At 41.4% G+C, this 16,973-nt stretch overlaps 4 protein-coding genes and 1 long non-coding RNA gene across 5 annotated transcripts; 2 read left to right on the forward strand and 3 right to left on the reverse strand.

The window, feature by feature from the left end:
- Window positions 1-288: 288 nt before the first annotated feature.
- On the reverse strand, window positions 289-2,662 carry LOC148154386 (high affinity immunoglobulin gamma Fc receptor I-like). The gene is made up of 6 exons (XM_088015219.1): window positions 2,632-2,662; window positions 2,500-2,552; window positions 2,166-2,457; window positions 1,847-2,092; window positions 810-968; window positions 289-656 (listed from the first exon to the last, which is right to left on the reverse strand). Exons 1-6 carry the CDS (start codon window positions 2,660-2,662, stop codon window positions 574-576), a joined length of 864 nt encoding a protein of 287 aa, XP_087871345.1. The 3' UTR covers window positions 289-573.
- A 780-nt stretch (window positions 2,663-3,442) lies between these two features.
- On the forward strand, window positions 3,443-4,798 carry LOC148154387 (uncharacterized). The gene is made up of 4 exons (XM_088015220.1): window positions 3,443-3,577; window positions 3,651-3,896; window positions 4,337-4,567; window positions 4,698-4,798. The coding sequence occupies exons 1-4, from the start codon at window positions 3,532-3,534 to the stop codon at window positions 4,796-4,798; spliced, it is 624 nt and encodes a 207-aa protein (XP_087871346.1). The 5' UTR covers window positions 3,443-3,531.
- A 1,332-nt stretch (window positions 4,799-6,130) lies between these two features.
- LOC148154388 (sialoadhesin-like) lies at window positions 6,131-12,024 on the reverse strand. Its single transcript, XM_088015221.1, has 8 exons — window positions 11,994-12,024; window positions 11,612-11,914; window positions 11,270-11,538; window positions 9,105-9,204; window positions 7,496-7,795; window positions 7,177-7,422; window positions 6,506-6,736; window positions 6,131-6,341 (listed from the first exon to the last, which is right to left on the reverse strand). The coding sequence occupies exons 1-8, from the start codon at window positions 12,022-12,024 to the stop codon at window positions 6,220-6,222; spliced, it is 1,602 nt and encodes a 533-aa protein (XP_087871347.1). The 3' UTR covers window positions 6,131-6,219.
- A 441-nt stretch (window positions 12,025-12,465) lies between these two features.
- LOC148154389 (Fc receptor-like protein 5) lies at window positions 12,466-14,989 on the forward strand. Its single transcript, XM_088015222.1, has 7 exons — window positions 12,466-12,496; window positions 12,610-12,662; window positions 12,705-12,996; window positions 13,070-13,328; window positions 13,442-13,524; window positions 14,628-14,690; window positions 14,940-14,989. The coding sequence occupies exons 1-7, from the start codon at window positions 12,466-12,468 to the stop codon at window positions 14,987-14,989; spliced, it is 831 nt and encodes a 276-aa protein (XP_087871348.1).
- Window positions 14,990-15,616: 627 nt separating this feature from the next.
- LOC148154390 (uncharacterized) lies at window positions 15,617-16,200 on the reverse strand. The gene is made up of 2 exons (XR_015766118.1): window positions 16,042-16,200; window positions 15,617-15,888 (listed from the first exon to the last, which is right to left on the reverse strand). It is a non-coding gene; the product is annotated as an uncharacterized LOC148154390 (long non-coding RNA).
- Window positions 16,201-16,973: the final 773 nt, after the last annotated feature.

Genomic DNA, 16,973 nt, shown 5'->3' on the forward strand with positions numbered 1-16,973 from the left:
ATACATTATGAAAAGAGCGTTAGATGAATGAATGAATTTTACCATGTTTTCATTCAGATGTTAATAAATTTAAAAGCATCTGAAGTTGCAGAAATGAGATATAGAGATAAATAAAACTTGACTTTAAGGCATCATATGAAAACCTGCGTTTGACTTTACTGCTCTAATTCATAAGGATTAATGCAATAATAATAATAGCATTAAATAATCTGATTGACTAAGCCATAAATAATATGTACCTGTAATAAAATATGCCGATTAAAACATTTCTGCTTCATAATTCTACATTATATCCATCAGATGTGGAGAGTTAAGACAGGAACTGATTAGAGACAGAGTGCCATGATCAGGTCCTTTATTTATCTAAATTATATTTATTTATCCTTTCTGAAGTGTTTCTAATACCTCATAAAACTATTATGTTTTTATTTCTGGTGTCGGCTTAGTTTGATGGAATTACAGAACCGTAATCAGTTTCATTCATTTACTGAGTTTTAATTATTCATATATAAAACCAGTTTTACAAGAAGAGGAAGAAAACAGCAGGAGCAGAGCAGGATGAGCCTGATTGGGTCAGAAGTGATGCTCTGTGGTGACGTCATCATAATCATCCTGGGGGGGCGGAGTCATCTTCACACATGGTGACAGGTCACTTCCTGTATTCAGAGGAAGTTAGAGAGAAAATTAATTCATAACAATGAAACTATTAATGCAGAAAACGTTTAATATGAGACAAACTGAAGAAACTAAACAGAACCAGAACCAGAACCAGTGAAGATCATCAGTCAGTAAATGATTCAGGGTTTTACCTTTGGCTCTGAGTCCAGATGAAAACCCCAAGAGGAAAGAGCAGATGGAGAACAGGAACATCACCACCAGGTGGCAGAGCAGAGTGACGATGAGGAGAGGAGAGGAAGAATAAACGGGTGGGGCTTCGGTAGTGGGCGGGGCTGTGATTGTTGGTTTTTCTGCAGAGAGAATCCAACCTGATCAATTCAACATTCATTAGAAATGAAACTGAAGGCGTGTTTGATGAGTTCATTACTTGTAATTCAAACTGATAACTAGAATAAAAACAACATGTTTATTTTTCTCTTTTTAGTTTGCAGAGAATAAGGAAAGTATTTATTCTATAATCTGTTTAAACACCAACAACATAAATGTGGGATTCAGACATGATGAATGTTAGAGATTTTTTGGTTTTATCATTTTGTTATTACTTTAGTTCATATTCAGTCTAATGTTAATCAATAGTTAATCAACATTCAGTATTATTGTGATTTTCAGTTTAAAGTGTTCTCTTCCTTCTGGGTGTATAAACTGAACCTAGAGGTCACATCTGCCTGTTTGTCTTCATGTGAAACAGTTAACTGTGAGGTTCCCAGACTTTAAATTACTTTCCACAGGTGCCTCCTTATCAACCTTAATACTCCCTACCTTAGAAACTGTGTGTGCAGTAATATTTCATCTGCTGTCTTTCTTCTTAATCCTCCCTCTTTTTGCTTGATAATAAAAGACAAGCTGTAACTAAAGGTCTTCAGACGCTCAGTGAACGGCTCGGAGGAGCAGCTTGCTGAGACTTCTCCTTTTGCAAAAGCTTGGTCATAAAATTCATATACATTGTCTGTGGTTCTTTTAATGAAGGTTCGAAAGGAAAAATACCCATCAATGGATTTTCTATCTATCAATAAAAGGAAACTCTTGAATTCAACAAATTTCACATTTTTATTTCTGAAATTAGTTTCTCTCATTGGATTTCTACTATATACAGATTATTGGAAGAAAACTAAATATCCAAAGGAGTTTAGTGATCAACATGTTACAAAAGTAAAGAGAAGCTGCTGACCTTCCACAGAGATCCTGCTGGATGGAGACTCTCCCTGACCGCTGATGCTGCACTTATAGAGGCCTTCATCAGAGCTGGAGACATGGAGGAGGGTCATGTGACCTGATGGTCCATCACCAATGAAGGAGCCATCTTTAAAGAAAGCAGCTGGGAGGTTGTGGGCTGGACTCTTTGCTCTGCAGCTCAGAGTGACGTCATCTCCCTCCATCACAGGGAGGACAGGACTCTGCAGGATCACTGATCCACCTCAACACAGAGACAAACTACAGCATTTCATCCATTTCCACACAGCAACACTAACTCCACAGTCTGATCTTACCAGAGACAGAGAGCTGGATGCTGCTGCTGCTGCTGGAGGATCCAGACATGGACTCACACCAGTACAGGCCAGAGTCTGATGGGTAGAGGCTGCTGATGTTACAGGTAGAACCAGCTGGTTTCCCCCATCCATCTCCACATCGCTTCCTGGTTCCTCTGGTTGTGTTTCTCCTCACAGTTCCTCCATCAGAGCTGTTTCCATCCTCACAGATCAGAGTCACTGATTCTCCTTTAAAGAACTGAGATCTGCTGGGACTCACAGTCAGAGCAGCTGAAATAATAAAACATTCATCCTTTCATCAGCTCCCCAGGATAAAATCTAGATCTAGAGTTACCAGAATCAGGTTGTAACCTTGGTTTGTTGAGCGGCTCAGCAGAGAGATCAGAGCTGCAGAGAAATGAGTCTCAGCTCAGCTTGAAGTTTGTCCTCCATCAAGTCAGCAGAGTAAAATGAGTCGTGTACTTACAGATCAGCCTCAGTAGAGATGTTTCCTCCATGCTGCTGCTTGATGATCTGAGGTCAGAGAATAAATAAACTGTGTGGCTTCACACTCTCAGTCCTCTCTGCTCTTTGGTTTCCTCTCAGATGAAACAAAACTAATCTGAAGCAACAAGATGACAGAAAGAAACAAGAGAAAAAGTTTAAAACAACTAAAAGCTGCTGAAGTTTGAGTTGGTTTGACAATCAGGAAACTGAGGTTTAAAGTCTTTAAGCTGTTAGCAACAGGATGTGGTCAAGAAAAGTTAGAGATGTTTTATCAATGTTCAAAATCTTTAGCAAAACACCTTTGTGGTCGATGAAAAGAAGATGCAGAGATCCAGGAAGAGGAAGAGGATGTTTTCAGTGGGTGTCAAACTGCTGCTGGTCTCAGTGGATCCAGCTGCAGGATGGAGGGAACATCTGTCCACAGGCTGCTGGGTGAGTCCATCTGCTGGATGTGTTGGTGTGGAAATGTGGAGAGACGATCACTGCTGCTTCCCACAGCAGAGCTGATTAAAGCTCCAACTAACCTGAGACTCATTTCTCTGCAGCTCTGATCTCTCTGCTGAGCCGCTCAACAAACCAAGGTTACAACCTGATTCTGGTAACTCTAGATCTAGATTTTATCCTGGGGAGCTGATGAAAGGATGAATGTTTTATTATTTCAGCTGCTCTGACTGTGAGTCCCAGCAGATCTCAGTTCTTTAAAGGAGAATCTGTGACTCTGATCTGTGAGGATGGAAACAGCTCTGATGGAGGAACTGTGAGGAGAAACACAAGCAGAGGAACCAGGAAGGGATGTGAAGGATGGGGCAAATTAAATGGTTCTACCTGCAGCATCAGTTATGTTTTAGAAAAGGACTCTGGCCTGTACTGGTGTGAGTCCATGTCTGGATCCTCCAGCAGCAGCAGCATCCAGCTCTCTGTCTCTGGTAAGATCAGACTGTGGAGTTAGTGTTGCTGTGTGGAAATGGATGAAATGCTGTAGTTTGTCTCTGTGTTGAGGTGGATCAGTGATCCTGCAGAGTCCTGTCCTCCCTGTGATGGAGGGAGATGACGTCACTCTGAGCTGCAGAGCAAAGAGTCCAGCCCACAACCTCCCAGCTGCTTTCTATAAAGATGGCTCCTTCATTGGTGATGGACCATCAGGTCACATGACCCTCCTCCATGTCTCCAGCTCTGATGAAGGCCTCTATAAGTGCAGCATCAGCGGTCAGGGAGAGTCTCCATCCAGCAGGATCTCTGTGGAAGGTCAGCAGCTTCTCTTCAGTTTTAACATGTAGATCATCACTATAACTCTGTTCTATAACTGTTTATTCTTCCAATGAGCTAAAGTTGCTACTAATTGATGAAAGACTAATATTTTGAACATAAAAATTGATTTCTTGATTTAAATTCATTACTTCTTTAATGACAGACTTACTCTGAATATTCATTCTTTCTGGACATTTAAATTATTTGAAAACTCACATTTCTTTGGCAGATGAAGTTTCAGTTCATCAATTCTTACCTGTTGAAATGATAATGAAGTGGTTTGGAATTTATGACACATTTCACAGTAATTGTTTCTTTATTGATCTAAAGCGGTCAAACAGTTTAAAGTTTTGTTTGTGTTCCAGTAATCAGTGGCTCAGTCAGTCAGACACAAACATGCTTTAATTTCACCTCTAAACGTTGAAATATCTCTGCAGAAAAACCCACAACCAGATCACCTGATGCCTCATTAGCTCCGCCCCTTCGTGAAGCTCCGCCCCTTCGTGAAGCTCCGCCCCTTCGTGAAGCTCCGCCCCTTCGTGAAGCTCCGCCCTGTGGTTCATCCTCCTCTCACCTCCTTTCCAGAGTGATCCACCACCTGATGCTGTTCACTCCGTACTGCATCTCCACTCTCCTCATGGTGTCTCTGTATCGACTCAGAGCCAAAGGTGAAACATCCTGAATCATTTATAATCTGAATAAACCAACCAATCACTGACCTCCTGCTGAGCTTAAAGTCAGGATAAATTCTGCTAAAGTCAGAATTTATCCTTATTTTTTAACTTCCTCTGAATGCAGGAAGTGACTCTTCTGTCTCCATGGTGATGACCCCACCCAGCCATGCTGAGCAGGGATTGGACGATGATTATGATGATGTCACAACAGAGCATCACCTCTGAAATGAACAGATGATATCATAGATGCTCTATGAGCAGCAGTTCCTGTTTCTGTCACCCAAATTAATCTGATCGCTCTCAGTTTTACACAGAATGTATGAAATCTTTTATTCTCATTGTTTTATTTGAAGCTTCCAAGTCAAATAAAGATATTGGGAATAACTGCTAAACTATATTCTCCCCTTCTTTCTCCTCAGAGTTGGCTCAACCAACTCAATGCAATAATGTTGCTTTAAATCTTTACAGCAGGTTCAGACCAGAGCTTCTCTCCTAATGATTACAATATTTAGGCTCAACAAAAAGATCCTGCAGGAGAACATTCAGGTTTAAAACATCAGGCTGTGAGTTCCCTAGATAAACCTCCTTGAATGTTGTTTTCTGGGAAACCATGGAACAAAACATCCATGAAAGTCAAAGATCGTCTTTATATCGTCTATTTCTGAATATCATCCACAATATGGGGTCAAATCTTTCTTCACCTGTGTTTAATTCAAGTTCATCTCTTCTCTTCATGCTGCTGCTGATGCAGTCCAGCCACTGGATGGACATTATAGAGAAAACTGTATAGCTGTGCCTGCAGAGCTAAAGCTTTAGGATGATAAAACATCTCTGACCACTTCCTGTTACCTTGAAAACTTTTCCCCTCAGTTTCCTGCCTGTCAAACCAACCAAACCTCTGCAGCTGTGAAGGATTCATCACTGAAATCTCCCTTGGAAACATGAAGCAAACAGGTAAACCTGAAGCAGCAGAAATGTGTCACTAGAGCTCAGCACATATTTTCATGATAAACTAAAAGAGTTTGTCCATCATCAAGTCTCTCTCAGTTAATGTCCAGTTTGTCATCAGTGTTTCCATTATGACCATAAATATGAAACCTCACCAAACCTGTAAATCTCAGCTGGACTCCATTTACAGCTTACATGAACCAGAGCGGCAGCAGTTTTCACAATCTGAACAACAAACACAATAAAACTAAATGATTTTCATTCTTTGGGTGAGATTCCCAAACCACCATGGTGGGTGTCCTACTGAAGTCATCTGGATCCTTCAGCCTTCCTCCTTTCCTGCCGCACCAAGTAGAAAATCACAGAACCTTCAGTCAAAACAAGGATCAAGTTGATGCCGTCATTTGTTTCGTTCTGATTTGTGACTGGAGGAAAAACTTTTACAGGATAATAAAGGAAGAGGATCAAAATCAGTGTTTCAGTTTGTTCCTTCATTAATCTGAGTTGTGTTTTATTGTATTTCTTAAATGTTTGTAGAATTTTAATGAAACTATTGTGTTTTTATGCTTGATGTCGGTTTTTATTGGTGGAATTAATGAAGGTCAAGAGTTTTATTCATTTTTGAGGCTTTAATTATTCATCCATTAAAACATTTTACAAGAAGAAATTTGCAGCAGAGCATGATGGGATTGTTCAGTTCAGAAGTGATACTCTGTGGTGATGTCATCATCATCATCATCATCATCCTCATCATCATCATCTGGTGCCAGCTCAGCCTGGGGGGGTGGAGTCATCTTCACACATGGTGACAGGTCACGTCCTGCTGAGAGAAAATGAATTTATTGGCACCAAAATGGGTGAAAAGAGATGGTTAAGGAGGAAACTGAAGAAACTTTATCAGCAGAACCAGAAATCAGTGAAGCTCAGCAGGAGGTCAGTGATTGGTTGGTTTATTCAGATTATAAATGATTCAGGATGTTTCACCTTTGGCTCTGAGTCGATACAGAGACACCATGAGGAGAGTGGAGATGCAGTACGGAGTGAACAGCATCAGGTGGTGGATCACTCTGGAAAGGAGGTGAGAGCAGGATGAACCACAGGGCGGAGCTTCACGAAGGGGCGGAGCTTCACGAAGGGGCGGAGCTTCACGAAGGGGCGGAGCTTCACGAAGGGGCGGAGCTAATGAGGCATCAGGTGATCTGGTTGTGGGTTTTTCTGCAGAGATATTTCAACGTTAAGCTGTAAAATTAAAGCATGTTTGTGTCTGACTGACTGAGCCACTGATTACTGGAACACAAGCAAAACTTTAAACTGTTTGATCGCTTTAGATCAATTAAGAAACAATTACTGTGAAATGTGTCATAAATTCCAAACCACTTCATTATCATTTCAACAGGTAAGAATTGATGAACTGAAACTTCATCTGCCAAAGAAATGTGAATTTTCAAATAATTTAAATGTCCAGAAAGAATGAATATTCAGAGTAAGTCTGTCTTTAAAGAAGTAATGAATTTAAATCAAGAAATTAATTTTTATGTTCAAAATATTAGTTTTTCATTGATTGGTAGCAACTTTAGCTCATTGGAAGAATAAACAGTTATAGAACAGATTTATAGTGATGATCTACATGTTAAAACTGAAGAGAAGCTGCTGACCTTCCACAGAGATCCTGCTGGATGGAGACTCTCCCTGACCGCTGATGCTGCACTTATAGAGGCCTTCATCAGAGCTGGAGACATGGAGGAGGGTCATGTGACCTGATGGTCCATCACCAATGAAGGAGCCATCTTTATAGAAAGCAGCTGGGAGGTTGTGGGCTGGACTCTTTGCTCTGCAGCTCAGAGTGACGTCATCTCCCTCCATCACAGGGAGGACAGGACTCTGCAGGATCACTGATCCACCTCAACACAGAGACAAACTACAGCATTTCATCCATTTCCACACAGCAACACTAACTCCACAGTCTGATCTTACCAGAGACAGAGAGCTGGATGCTGCTGCTGCTGCTGGAGGATCCAGACATGGACTCACACCAGTACAGGCCAGAGTCATGTTCTCTGATGCTGCTGGTTTTACAGGTAGATCCGTCTTTTCTCCACCATCCATCTCCACATCGCTTCCTGGTTCCTCTGGTTGTGTTTCTCCTCACAGTTCCTCCATCAGAGCTGTTTTCATCCTCACAGATCAGAGTCACTGATTCATATTCAAAGAACTGAGATCTGCTGGGACTCACAGTCAGAGCAGCTGTGCTGCAGCTCAGCAGAGAGATCAGAGCTGCAGAGAAATGAGTCTCAGCTCAGCTTGAAGTTTGTCCTCCATCAAGTCAGCAGAGTAAAATGAGTCGTGTACTTACAGATCAGCCTCAGTAGAGATGTTTCCTCCATGCTGCTGCTTGATGATCTGAGGTCAGAGAATAAATAAACTGTGTGGCTTCACACTCTCAGTCCTCTCTGCTCTTTGGTTTCCTTTCAGATGAAGCAAAACTAATCTGAAGCAACAAGATGACAGAAAGAAACGAGAGAAAAAGTTTAAAATAACTAAAAGCTGCTGAAGTTTGAGTTGGTTTGACAATCAGGAAACTGAGGCTAAAAGACTTTTAGCTGTTAGCAACAGGATGTGGTCAAGAAAAGTTAGAGATGTTTAATCAATGTTCAACATCTTTAGCAAAACACCTTTGTGGTCGATTAAAGAAGACATAGAGATCCAGGAAGAGGAAGAGGATGTTTTCAGTGAGTGTCAAACTGCTGCTGGTCTCAGTGGATCCAGCTGCAGGATGGAGGGAACATCTGTCCACAGGCTGCTGGGTGAGTCCATCTGCTGGATGTGTTGGTGTGGAAATGTGGAGAGACGATCACTGCTGCTTCCCACAGCAGAGCTGATTAAAGCTCCAACTAACCTGAGACTCATTTCTCTGCAGCTCTGATCTCTCTGCTGAGCCGCTCAACAAACCAAGGTTACAACCTGATTCTGGTAACTCTAGATCTAGATTTTATCCTGGGGAGCTGATGAAAGGATGAATGTTTTATTATTTCAGCTGCTCTGACTGTGAGTCCCAGCAGATCTCAGTTCTTTGAATATGTGATCTGATCCATGAAAATGTGATGTCACAGACATGCAGTGACATTTCTTGACTTGCTCCAACCTGACAAGAGTGGATCGGTCCTGACTGTTGAGTGTCTTCAGAAGATTTGGATTTGGGATGAACTCCATGGTGGATTCAGGTTTTGTGCAGAGATCTGGCTGAAAGCCTCTTTTAAGGACATGTAGTTTCAGGACTGATGAGCTAATCTGAGGTGTTTCCTCTGGTCAGTGGTCTGCAGGCTGGCTGTGGACTTTCTGTCTGGGGCATCTGGAGCAGAGGCTGGTGAAGAAGGTCTGGACACCGAATATGGACCCCGGACCGTTTGGACAGTTCTTTGGTTCTCATTGACAGTTCAGAGTCATTAACATGTTTAAACCAGGAAGTGAGAGCAGGTTCAGCCAGTCACCTGCAGCTGGTCAGCCTCATTTCCTCCTGGTACGTTTCCCTGATGAACCATGTTGGATCCCTGCTGGACTGAGGTCCAGGTCCTGGAAAGCTGACCTTTGAACTCATCACCCTGCTCCCTCCCTGATGTTCCAGCTGAGGATATTCTGCTGCTCCATGACGAGGACACGGATCTGGACATGTGAAAGGTGTTGGTCTGAAGAAGAGAGTGTCAGAACAAGGTGAGATCAAAGCTTGTTTTAAAGAATAATCTAATTTATCACATTCAAACTCAGTCCATTCAAGTTCAGGCCCTCAGTGGAGCTGCACTAATTTCATCTGCTGTTTTTCTTACAGCACTGGAGCCTCTGTGAGGAAAAGATTATTGTTTCTTGCTACATGTTTTCTTGTGCAGATACACAATAAATCTGAGACATGCTGTGAATTAATACATTATGAAAAGAGCGTTAGATGAATGAATGAATTTTACCATGTTTTCATTCAGAAGTTAATAAATTTAAAAGCATCTGAAGTTGCAGAAATGAGATATAGAGATAAATAAAACTTGACTTTAAGACATTGTATGAAATCCTGCGTTTGACTTTACTGCTTTAATTCATAAGGATTAATGCAATAATAATAATTAGCATTAAATGATCTGATTGACTAAGCCATAAATTACATGTACCTGTAATAAAATATGCAGATTAAAACATTTCTGCTTCATAATTCTTCATTATATCCATCAGATGTGGAGAGTTAAGACAGGAACTGATTAGAGACAGAGCTCCATGATCAGGTCCTTTATTTATCTAAATTATATTTATTTATCCTTTCTGAAGTGTTTCTAATACCTCATAAAACTATTATGTTTTTATTTCTGGTGTCGGCTTAGTTTGATGGAATTACAGAACCGTAATCAGTTTCATTCATTTACTGAGTTTTAATTATTCATATATAAAACCAGTTTTACAAGAAGAGGAAGAAAACAGCAGGAGCAGAGCAGGATGAGCCTGATTGGGTCAGAAGTGATGCTCTGTGGTGACGTCATCATAATCATCCTGGGGGGGCGGAGTCAGCTTCACACATGGTGACAGGTCACTTCCTGTATTCAGAGGAAGTTAGAGAGAAAATTAATTCATAACAATGAAACTATTAATGCAGAAAACGTTTAATATGAGACAAACTGAAGAAACTAAACAGAACCAGAACCAGAACCAGTGAAGATCATCAGTCAGTAAATGATTCAGGGTTTTACCTTTGGCTCTGAGTCCAGATGAAAACCCCAAGAGGAAAGAGCAGATGGAGAACAGGAACATCACCACCAGGTGGCAGAGCAGAGTGACGACGAGGAGAGGAGAGGAGGAAGTGGGCGGGGCTTCGGTAGTGGGCGGGGCTTCGGTAGTGGGCGGGGCTGTGATTGGTTTTTCTGCAGACAGAATCCAACCTGATTAATTCAACATTTAGAGATGAAACTGAAGGCGTGTTTGATGAATTCATTACTTGTAATTCAAACTGATATAACTGATAGAATAAAAACATGTTTATTTTTCTCTGTTTAGTTTGCAGAGAATAAGGAAAGTATTTATTCTATAACCTGTTTAAAGACCAACAAGAGGAATGTGGGATTCAGACATGATGAATGTTAGAGATTTTTTGGTTTTATCATTTGGTTATTACTTTTTTTCATATTCAGTCTAATGTTAATCAATAGTTAATCAACATTCAGTATTATTGTGATTTTCAGTTTAAAGTGTTCTCTTCCTTCTGGGTGTATAAACTGAACCTAGAGGTCACATCTGCCTGTTTGTCTTCATGTGAAACGGTTAACTGTGAGGTTCCCAGACTTTAAATTACTTTCCACAGGTGCCTCCTGATCAACCGGAATACTCCTTACCTTAGAAACTGTGTGTGCAGTAATATTTCATCTGCTGTCTTTCTTCTTAATCCTCCCTCTTTTTGCTTGATAATAAAAGACAAGCTGTAACTAAAGGTCTTCAGACGCTCAGTGAACGACTCGGAGGAGCAGCTTGCTGAGACTTCTCCTTTTGCAAAAGCTTGGCCATAAAATTCATATACGTTGTCTGTGGTTCTTTTAATGAAGGTTCGAAAGGAAAAATACCATCAATGGATTTTCTATCTATCAATAAAAGGAAACTCTTGTATTAAACACATTTCACATTTTTATTTCTGAAATTAGTTTCTCTCATTGGATTTCTAGCATAAACAGATTATTGGAAGAAAACAAAATATCCAAAGGAGTTTAGTGATCAACATGTTACAAAAGTAAAGAGAAGCTGCTGACCTTCCACAGAGATCCTGCTGGATGGAGACTCTCCCTGACCGCTGATGCTGCACTTATAGAGGCCTTCATCAGAGCTGGAGACATGGAGGAGGGTCATGTGACCTGATGGTCCATCACCAATGAAGGAGCCATCTTTATAGAAAGCAGCTGGGAGGTTGTGGGCTGGACTCTTTGCTCTGCAGCTCAGAGTGACGTCATCTCCCTCCATCACAGGGAGGACAGGACTCTGCAGGATCACTGATCCACCTCAACACAGAGACAAACTACAGCATTTCATCCATTTCCACACAGCAACACTAACTCCACAGTCTGATCTTACCAGAGACAGAGAGCTGGATGCTGCTGCTGCTGCTGCTGGAGGATCCAGACATGGACTCACACCAGTACAGGCCAGAGTCCTTTTCTAAGACATAGCTGATGCTACAGGTAGAACCAGCTGGTTTCCCCCATCCATCTCCACATTGAGTTCTGGTGTCTTTTGTTCTGTTTCTCCTCACAGTTCCTCCATCAGAGATGTTTTCATCCTCACAGATCAGAGTCACTGATTCATATTCAAAGAACTGAGATCTGCTGGGACTCACAGTCAGAGCAGCTGTGCTGCAGCTCAGCAGAGAGATCAGAGCTGCAGAGAAATGAGTCTCAGCTCAGCTTGAAGTTTGTCCTCCATCAAGTCAGCAGAGTAAAATGAGTCGTGTACTTACAGATCAGCCTCAGTAGAGATGTTTCCTCCATGCTGCTGCTTGATGATCTGAGGTCAGAGAATAAATAAACTGTGTGGCTTCACACTCTCAGTCCTCTCTGCTCTTTGGTTTCCTCTCAGATGAAACAAAAATAATCTGAAGCAGCAAGATGACAGAAAGAAACAAGAATCAGATACTTTCACTGCATTGAAGTCGGTTTCTGCTGCAGCAGCTGCTGGTTTATTTGTTGGTTTCTGACTGAAATCCAGGTGAAGTTTTCTCCTGCAACAGAAGCAAATCCAGAGAAGGTTTAGTCTCCATGTGATGATGAGTTTGTGGGTTCCTCTCCTCTGCTCTCGTCTTTTATTGTTTCCTGGTTTGAGCTGCAGAGAAAAACTCTGAGATCCTCTGACATGCAGAGATCCAGGAAGAGGAAGAGGATGTTTTCAGTGGGTGTCAAACTGCTGCTGGTCTCAGTGGATCCAGCTGCAGGATGGAGGGAACATCTGTCCACAGGCTGCTGGGTGAGTCCATCTGCTGGATGTGTTGGTGTGGAAATGTGGAGAGACGATCACTGCTGCTTCCCACAGCAGAGCTGATTAAAGCTCCAACTAACCTGAGACTCATTTCTCTGCAGCTCTGATCTCTCTGCTGAGCCGCTCAACAAACCAAGGTTACAACCTGATTCTGGTAACTCTAGATCTAGATTTTATCCTGGGGAGCTGATGAAAGGATGAATGTTTTATTATTTCAGCTGCTCTGACTGTGAGTCCCAGCAGATCTCAGTTCTTTAAAGGAGAATCTGTGACTCTGATCTGTGAGGATGGAAACAGCTCTGATGGAGGAACTGTGAGGAGAAACACAAGCAGAGGAACCAGGAAGGGATGTGAAGGATGGGGCAAATTAAATGGTTCTACCTGCAGCATCAGTTATGTTTTAGAAAAGGACTCTGGCCTGTACTGGTGTGAGTCCATGTCTGGATCCTCCAGCAGCAGCAGCAGCAGCATCCAGCTCTCTGTCTCTGGTAAGATCAGACTGTGGAGTTAGTGTTGCTGTGTGGAAATGGATGAAATGCTGTAGTTTGTCTCTGTGTTGAGGTGGATCAGTGATCCTGCAGAGTCCTGTCCTCCCTGTGATGGAGGGAGATGACGTCACTCTGAGCTGCAGAGCAAAGAGTCCAGCCCACAACCTCCCAGCTGCTTTCTATAAAGATGGCTCCTTCATTGGTGATGGACCATCAGGTCACATGACCCTCCTCCATGTCTCCAGCTCTGATGAAGGCCTCTATAAGTGCAGCATCAGCGGTCAGGGAGAGTCTCCATCCAGCAGGATCTCTGTGGAAGGTCAGCAGCTTCAGTTTCAGATCAAACATTTTCTCTCCAACATTGATCTGATTTGATTCTCTCTATAGAAAAACCTTCAACTTTAGCTCCGCCCACTTCTCCACCTCCTGCCTCCCTCCTGGTCAGGCTGCTCTGCCGCCTGGTGGTCTTCTGTCCGTACTGCATCTCCTCTCTCCTCATGGTGTCTTTGTTTCGACTCAGGGTCAAAGGTGAAACTTTGGGTCTTTCACCACCTTGATCATCAATCAGGACTTTACTTACAGTTTCATCAATCAATAATCAATCATTTTTACACATTTTCCCTCTACAGGAAGAGATCTTCCTGTTTCCATGGTGATAACTCCAACCATCCAGGAGGATCAGGGATTGGACAATGATTATGATGATGTCACCACAGAGCATCACTTTTGATTTGTTGGCTGTTTTTCTTTTTCTACTCTAATGTGACTTTATTCTAATTTAGTGCATTTTAAACATTGATGGTTTCTTCCTTATCATGTTGGTGGGTTTGAGGTTTCCAGTTGTACCGGTAAAGTTTTCAGGAGCTTCATGCCACAGTAGGGTCACCATTGGCAAATATGTCCTAGCTAAGGGGTCAAAGGTCAGACCAATAACTTCTCATCAATAAATTATATCTATGAAAACTGTTTCTTTGCCACACATTGATCACCGAGGTCCCACTCTGCAGCCTGGAGGTGAGGAATGATGGAGACCATCAGGAGGAGCCTTGCTATGCTAGCCTGGTAAAATCCAGCCTCTTGTTCTTCGCTTTGCTTCTTTCCTTTTGTCTAAACCTGATTATCAGAACCTGATTATTAGAACCTGATTATTAGAACCTGATTATTAAATTAGTTGTATTAAAGCTGAGAAACGTCTAAAAGCTGCAGGACACCACCACCAGTTTATCGGTTTATAGAAACAGACAGAAATGGTAAAAAGTCCCAATCAGCTTTTTAACTGAAATAGTTTCTCTCCCTCACCATGTATCAGATAAAATAAATTGGGAAAATTGTTTCCTGTTTAGGGCTGTAGGCTTCAGGCAGCTAAAATCTCAGAGATTTGAAAATATTAAACAAGTGTGTGATCTAATTCATGAAAATGTGATGTCACAGACATGCAGTGACATTTTTTAACTTGCTCCAACCTGACAAGAGTGGATCGGTCCTGACTGTTGAGTGTCTTCAGAAGATTTGGATTTGGGATGAACTCCATGGTGGATTCAGGTTTTGTGCAGAGATCTGGCTGAAAGCCTCTTTTAAGGACATGTAGTTTCAGGACTGATGAGCTAATCTGAGGTGTTTCCTCTGGTCAGTGGTCTGCAGGCTGGCTGTGGACTTTCTGTCTGGGACATCTGGAGCAGAGGCTGGTGAAGAAGGTATGGACACCAAATATGGACCCTGCACCGTTTGGACAGTTCTTTGGTTCTCATTGACAGTTCAGAGTCATTAACATGTTTAAACCAGGAAGTGAGAGCAGGTTCAGCCAGTCACCTGCAGCTGGTCAGCCTCATTTCCTCCTGGTACGTTTCCCTGATGAACCATGTTGGATCCCTGCTGGACTGAGGTCCAGGTCCTGGACAGCTGACCTTTGAACTCATCACCCTGCTCCCTCCCTGATGTTCCAGCTGAGGATATTCTGCTGCTCCATGACGAGGACACGGATCTGGACATGTGAAAGGTTTTGTTCTGAAGAAGAGAGTGTCAGAACAAGGTGAGATCAAAGCTTGTTTTAAAGAATAATCTAATTTATCACATTCAAACTCAGTCCATTCAAGTTCAGGCCCTCAGTGGAGCTGCACTAATTTCATCTGCTGTTTTTCTTACAGCACTGGAGCCTCTGTGAGGAAAAGATTATTGTTTCTTGCTACATGTTTTCTTGTGCAGATACACAATAAATCTGAGACATGCTGTGAATTAATCCGTTATGAAAAGAGCGTTAGATGAATGAATGAATTTTACCATGTTTTCATTCAGAAGTTAATAAATTTAAAAGCATCTGAAGTTGCAGAAATGAGATATAGAGATAAATAAAACTTGACTTTAAGACATTGTATGAAATCCTGCGTTTGACTTTACTGCTTTAATTCATAAGGATTAATGCAATAATAATAATTAGCATTAAATGATCTGATTGACTAAGCCATAAATTACATGTACCTGTAATAAAATATGCAGATTAAAACATTTCTGCTTCATAATTCTTCATTATATCCATCAGATGTGGAGAGTTAAGACAGGAACTGATTAGAGACAGAGCTCCATGATCAGGTCCTTTATTTATCTAAATTATATTTATTTATCCTTTCTGAAGTGTTTCTGATACCTCATAAAACTATTATGTTTTTATTTCTGGTGTCGGCTTAGTTTGATGGAATTACAGAACCGTAATCAGTTTTATTCATTTACTGAGTTTTAATTATTCATATATAAAACCAGTTTTACAAGAAGAGGAAGAAAACAGCAGGAGCAGAGGAGGATGAGCCTGATTGGGTCAGAAGTGATGCTCTGTGGTGACGTCATCATAATCATCCTGGGGGGGCGGAGTCAGCTTCACACATGGTGACAGGTCACTTCCTGTATTCAGAGGAAGTTAGAGAGAAAATTAATTCATAACAATGAAACTATTAATGCAGAAAACGTTTAATATGAGACAAACTGAAGAAACTAAACAGAACCAGAACCAGAACCAGTGAAGATCATCAGTCAGTAAATGATTCAGGGTTTTACCTTTGGCTCTGAGTCCAGATGAAAACCCCAAGAGGAAAGAGCAGATGAAGAACAGGAACATCACCACCAGGTGGCAGAGCAGAGTGACGACGAGGAGAGGAGAGGTGGAAGTGGGCGGGGCTTCGGTAGTGGGCGGGGCTTCGGTAGTGGGCGGGGCTGTGATTGGTTTTTCTGCAGACAGAATCCAACCTGATTAATTCAACATTTAGAGATGAAACTGAAGGCGTGTTTGATGAGTTCATTACTTGTAATTCAAACTGATAACTAGAATAAAAACATGTTTATTTTTCTCTGTTTAGTTTGCAGAGAATAAGGAAAGTATTTATTCTATAACCTGTTTAAAGACCAACAAGAGGAATGTGGGATTCAGACATGATGAATGTTAGAGATTTTTTGGTTTTATCATTTGGTTATTACTTTTTTTCATATTCAGTCTAATGTTAATCAATAGTTAATCAACATTCAGTATTATTGTGATTTTCAGTTTAAAGTGTTCTCTTCCTTCTGGGTGTATAAACTGAACCTAGAGGTCACATCTGCCTGTTTGTCTTCATGTGAAACGGTTAACTGTGAGGTTCCCAGACTTTAAATTACTTTCCACAGGTGCCTCCTTATCAACCGGAATACTCCTTACCTTAGAAACTGTGTGTGCAGTAATATTTCATCTGCTGTCTTTCTTCTTAATCCTCCCTCTTTTTGCTTGATAATAAAAGACAAGCTGTAACTAAAGGTCTTCAGACGCTCAGTGAACGACTCGGAGGAGCAGTTTGCTGAGACTTCTCCTTTTGCAAAAGCTTGGCCATAAAATTCATATACGTTGTCTGTGGTTCTTTTAATGAAGGTTCGAAAGGAAAAATACCATCAATGGATTTTCTATCTATCAATAAAAGGAAACTCTTGTATTAAACACATTTCACATTTTTATTTCTGAA

The sequence above is a fragment of the Poecilia mexicana genome, unplaced genomic scaffold, assembly GCF_051168715.1.
Source record: "Poecilia mexicana isolate PSO_F unplaced genomic scaffold, ASM5116871v1 scaffold_18, whole genome shotgun sequence".
Classification (NCBI taxonomy): Eukaryota; Metazoa; Chordata; class Actinopteri; order Cyprinodontiformes; family Poeciliidae; genus Poecilia; species Poecilia mexicana.

What these genes read in the sequence shown, in the direction of transcription:
- LOC148154386 (XM_088015219.1), bottom strand. Translation starts at nt 2,662, where the DNA reads ATGGAGGAAACATCTCTACTGAGGCTGATCT. An exon ending in CATCCAGCTCTCTGTCTCTG is followed by an intron (nt 2,093 to 2,165) that starts GTAAGATCAGAC and finishes CTCTGTGTTGAG; the next exon opens with GTGGATCAGTGATCCTGCAG. An exon ending in ATCTGGACTCAGAGCCAAAG is followed by an intron (nt 657 to 809) that starts GTAAAACCCTGA and finishes CTCTGAATACAG; the next exon opens with GAAGTGACCTGTCACCATGT.
- LOC148154387 (XM_088015220.1), top strand. Translation starts at nt 3,532, where the DNA reads ATGTCTGGATCCTCCAGCAGCAGCAGCATCCAGCTCTCTGTCTCTG. An exon ending in CAGCAGGATCTCTGTGGAAG is followed by an intron (nt 3,897 to 4,336) that starts GTCAGCAGCTTC and finishes ATATCTCTGCAG; the next exon opens with AAAAACCCACAACCAGATCA. An exon ending in GTATCGACTCAGAGCCAAAG is followed by an intron (nt 4,568 to 4,697) that starts GTGAAACATCCT and finishes CTCTGAATGCAG; the next exon opens with GAAGTGACTCTTCTGTCTCC.
- LOC148154388 (XM_088015221.1), bottom strand. Translation starts at nt 12,024, where the DNA reads ATGGAGGAAACATCTCTACTGAGGCTGATCT. An exon ending in CATCCAGCTCTCTGTCTCTG is followed by an intron (nt 11,539 to 11,611) that starts GTAAGATCAGAC and finishes CTCTGTGTTGAG; the next exon opens with GTGGATCAGTGATCCTGCAG. An exon ending in GTATCGACTCAGAGCCAAAG is followed by an intron (nt 6,342 to 6,505) that starts GTGAAACATCCT and finishes TTCTCTCAGCAG; the next exon opens with GACGTGACCTGTCACCATGT.
- LOC148154389 (XM_088015222.1), top strand. Translation starts at nt 12,466, where the DNA reads ATGGAGGGAACATCTGTCCACAGGCTGCTGG. An exon ending in AAGGTTACAACCTGATTCTG is followed by an intron (nt 12,663 to 12,704) that starts GTAACTCTAGAT and finishes AGCTGATGAAAG; the next exon opens with GATGAATGTTTTATTATTTC. An exon ending in AGCAGAGGCTGGTGAAGAAG is followed by an intron (nt 14,691 to 14,939) that starts GTATGGACACCA and finishes CTGATGTTCCAG; the next exon opens with CTGAGGATATTCTGCTGCTC.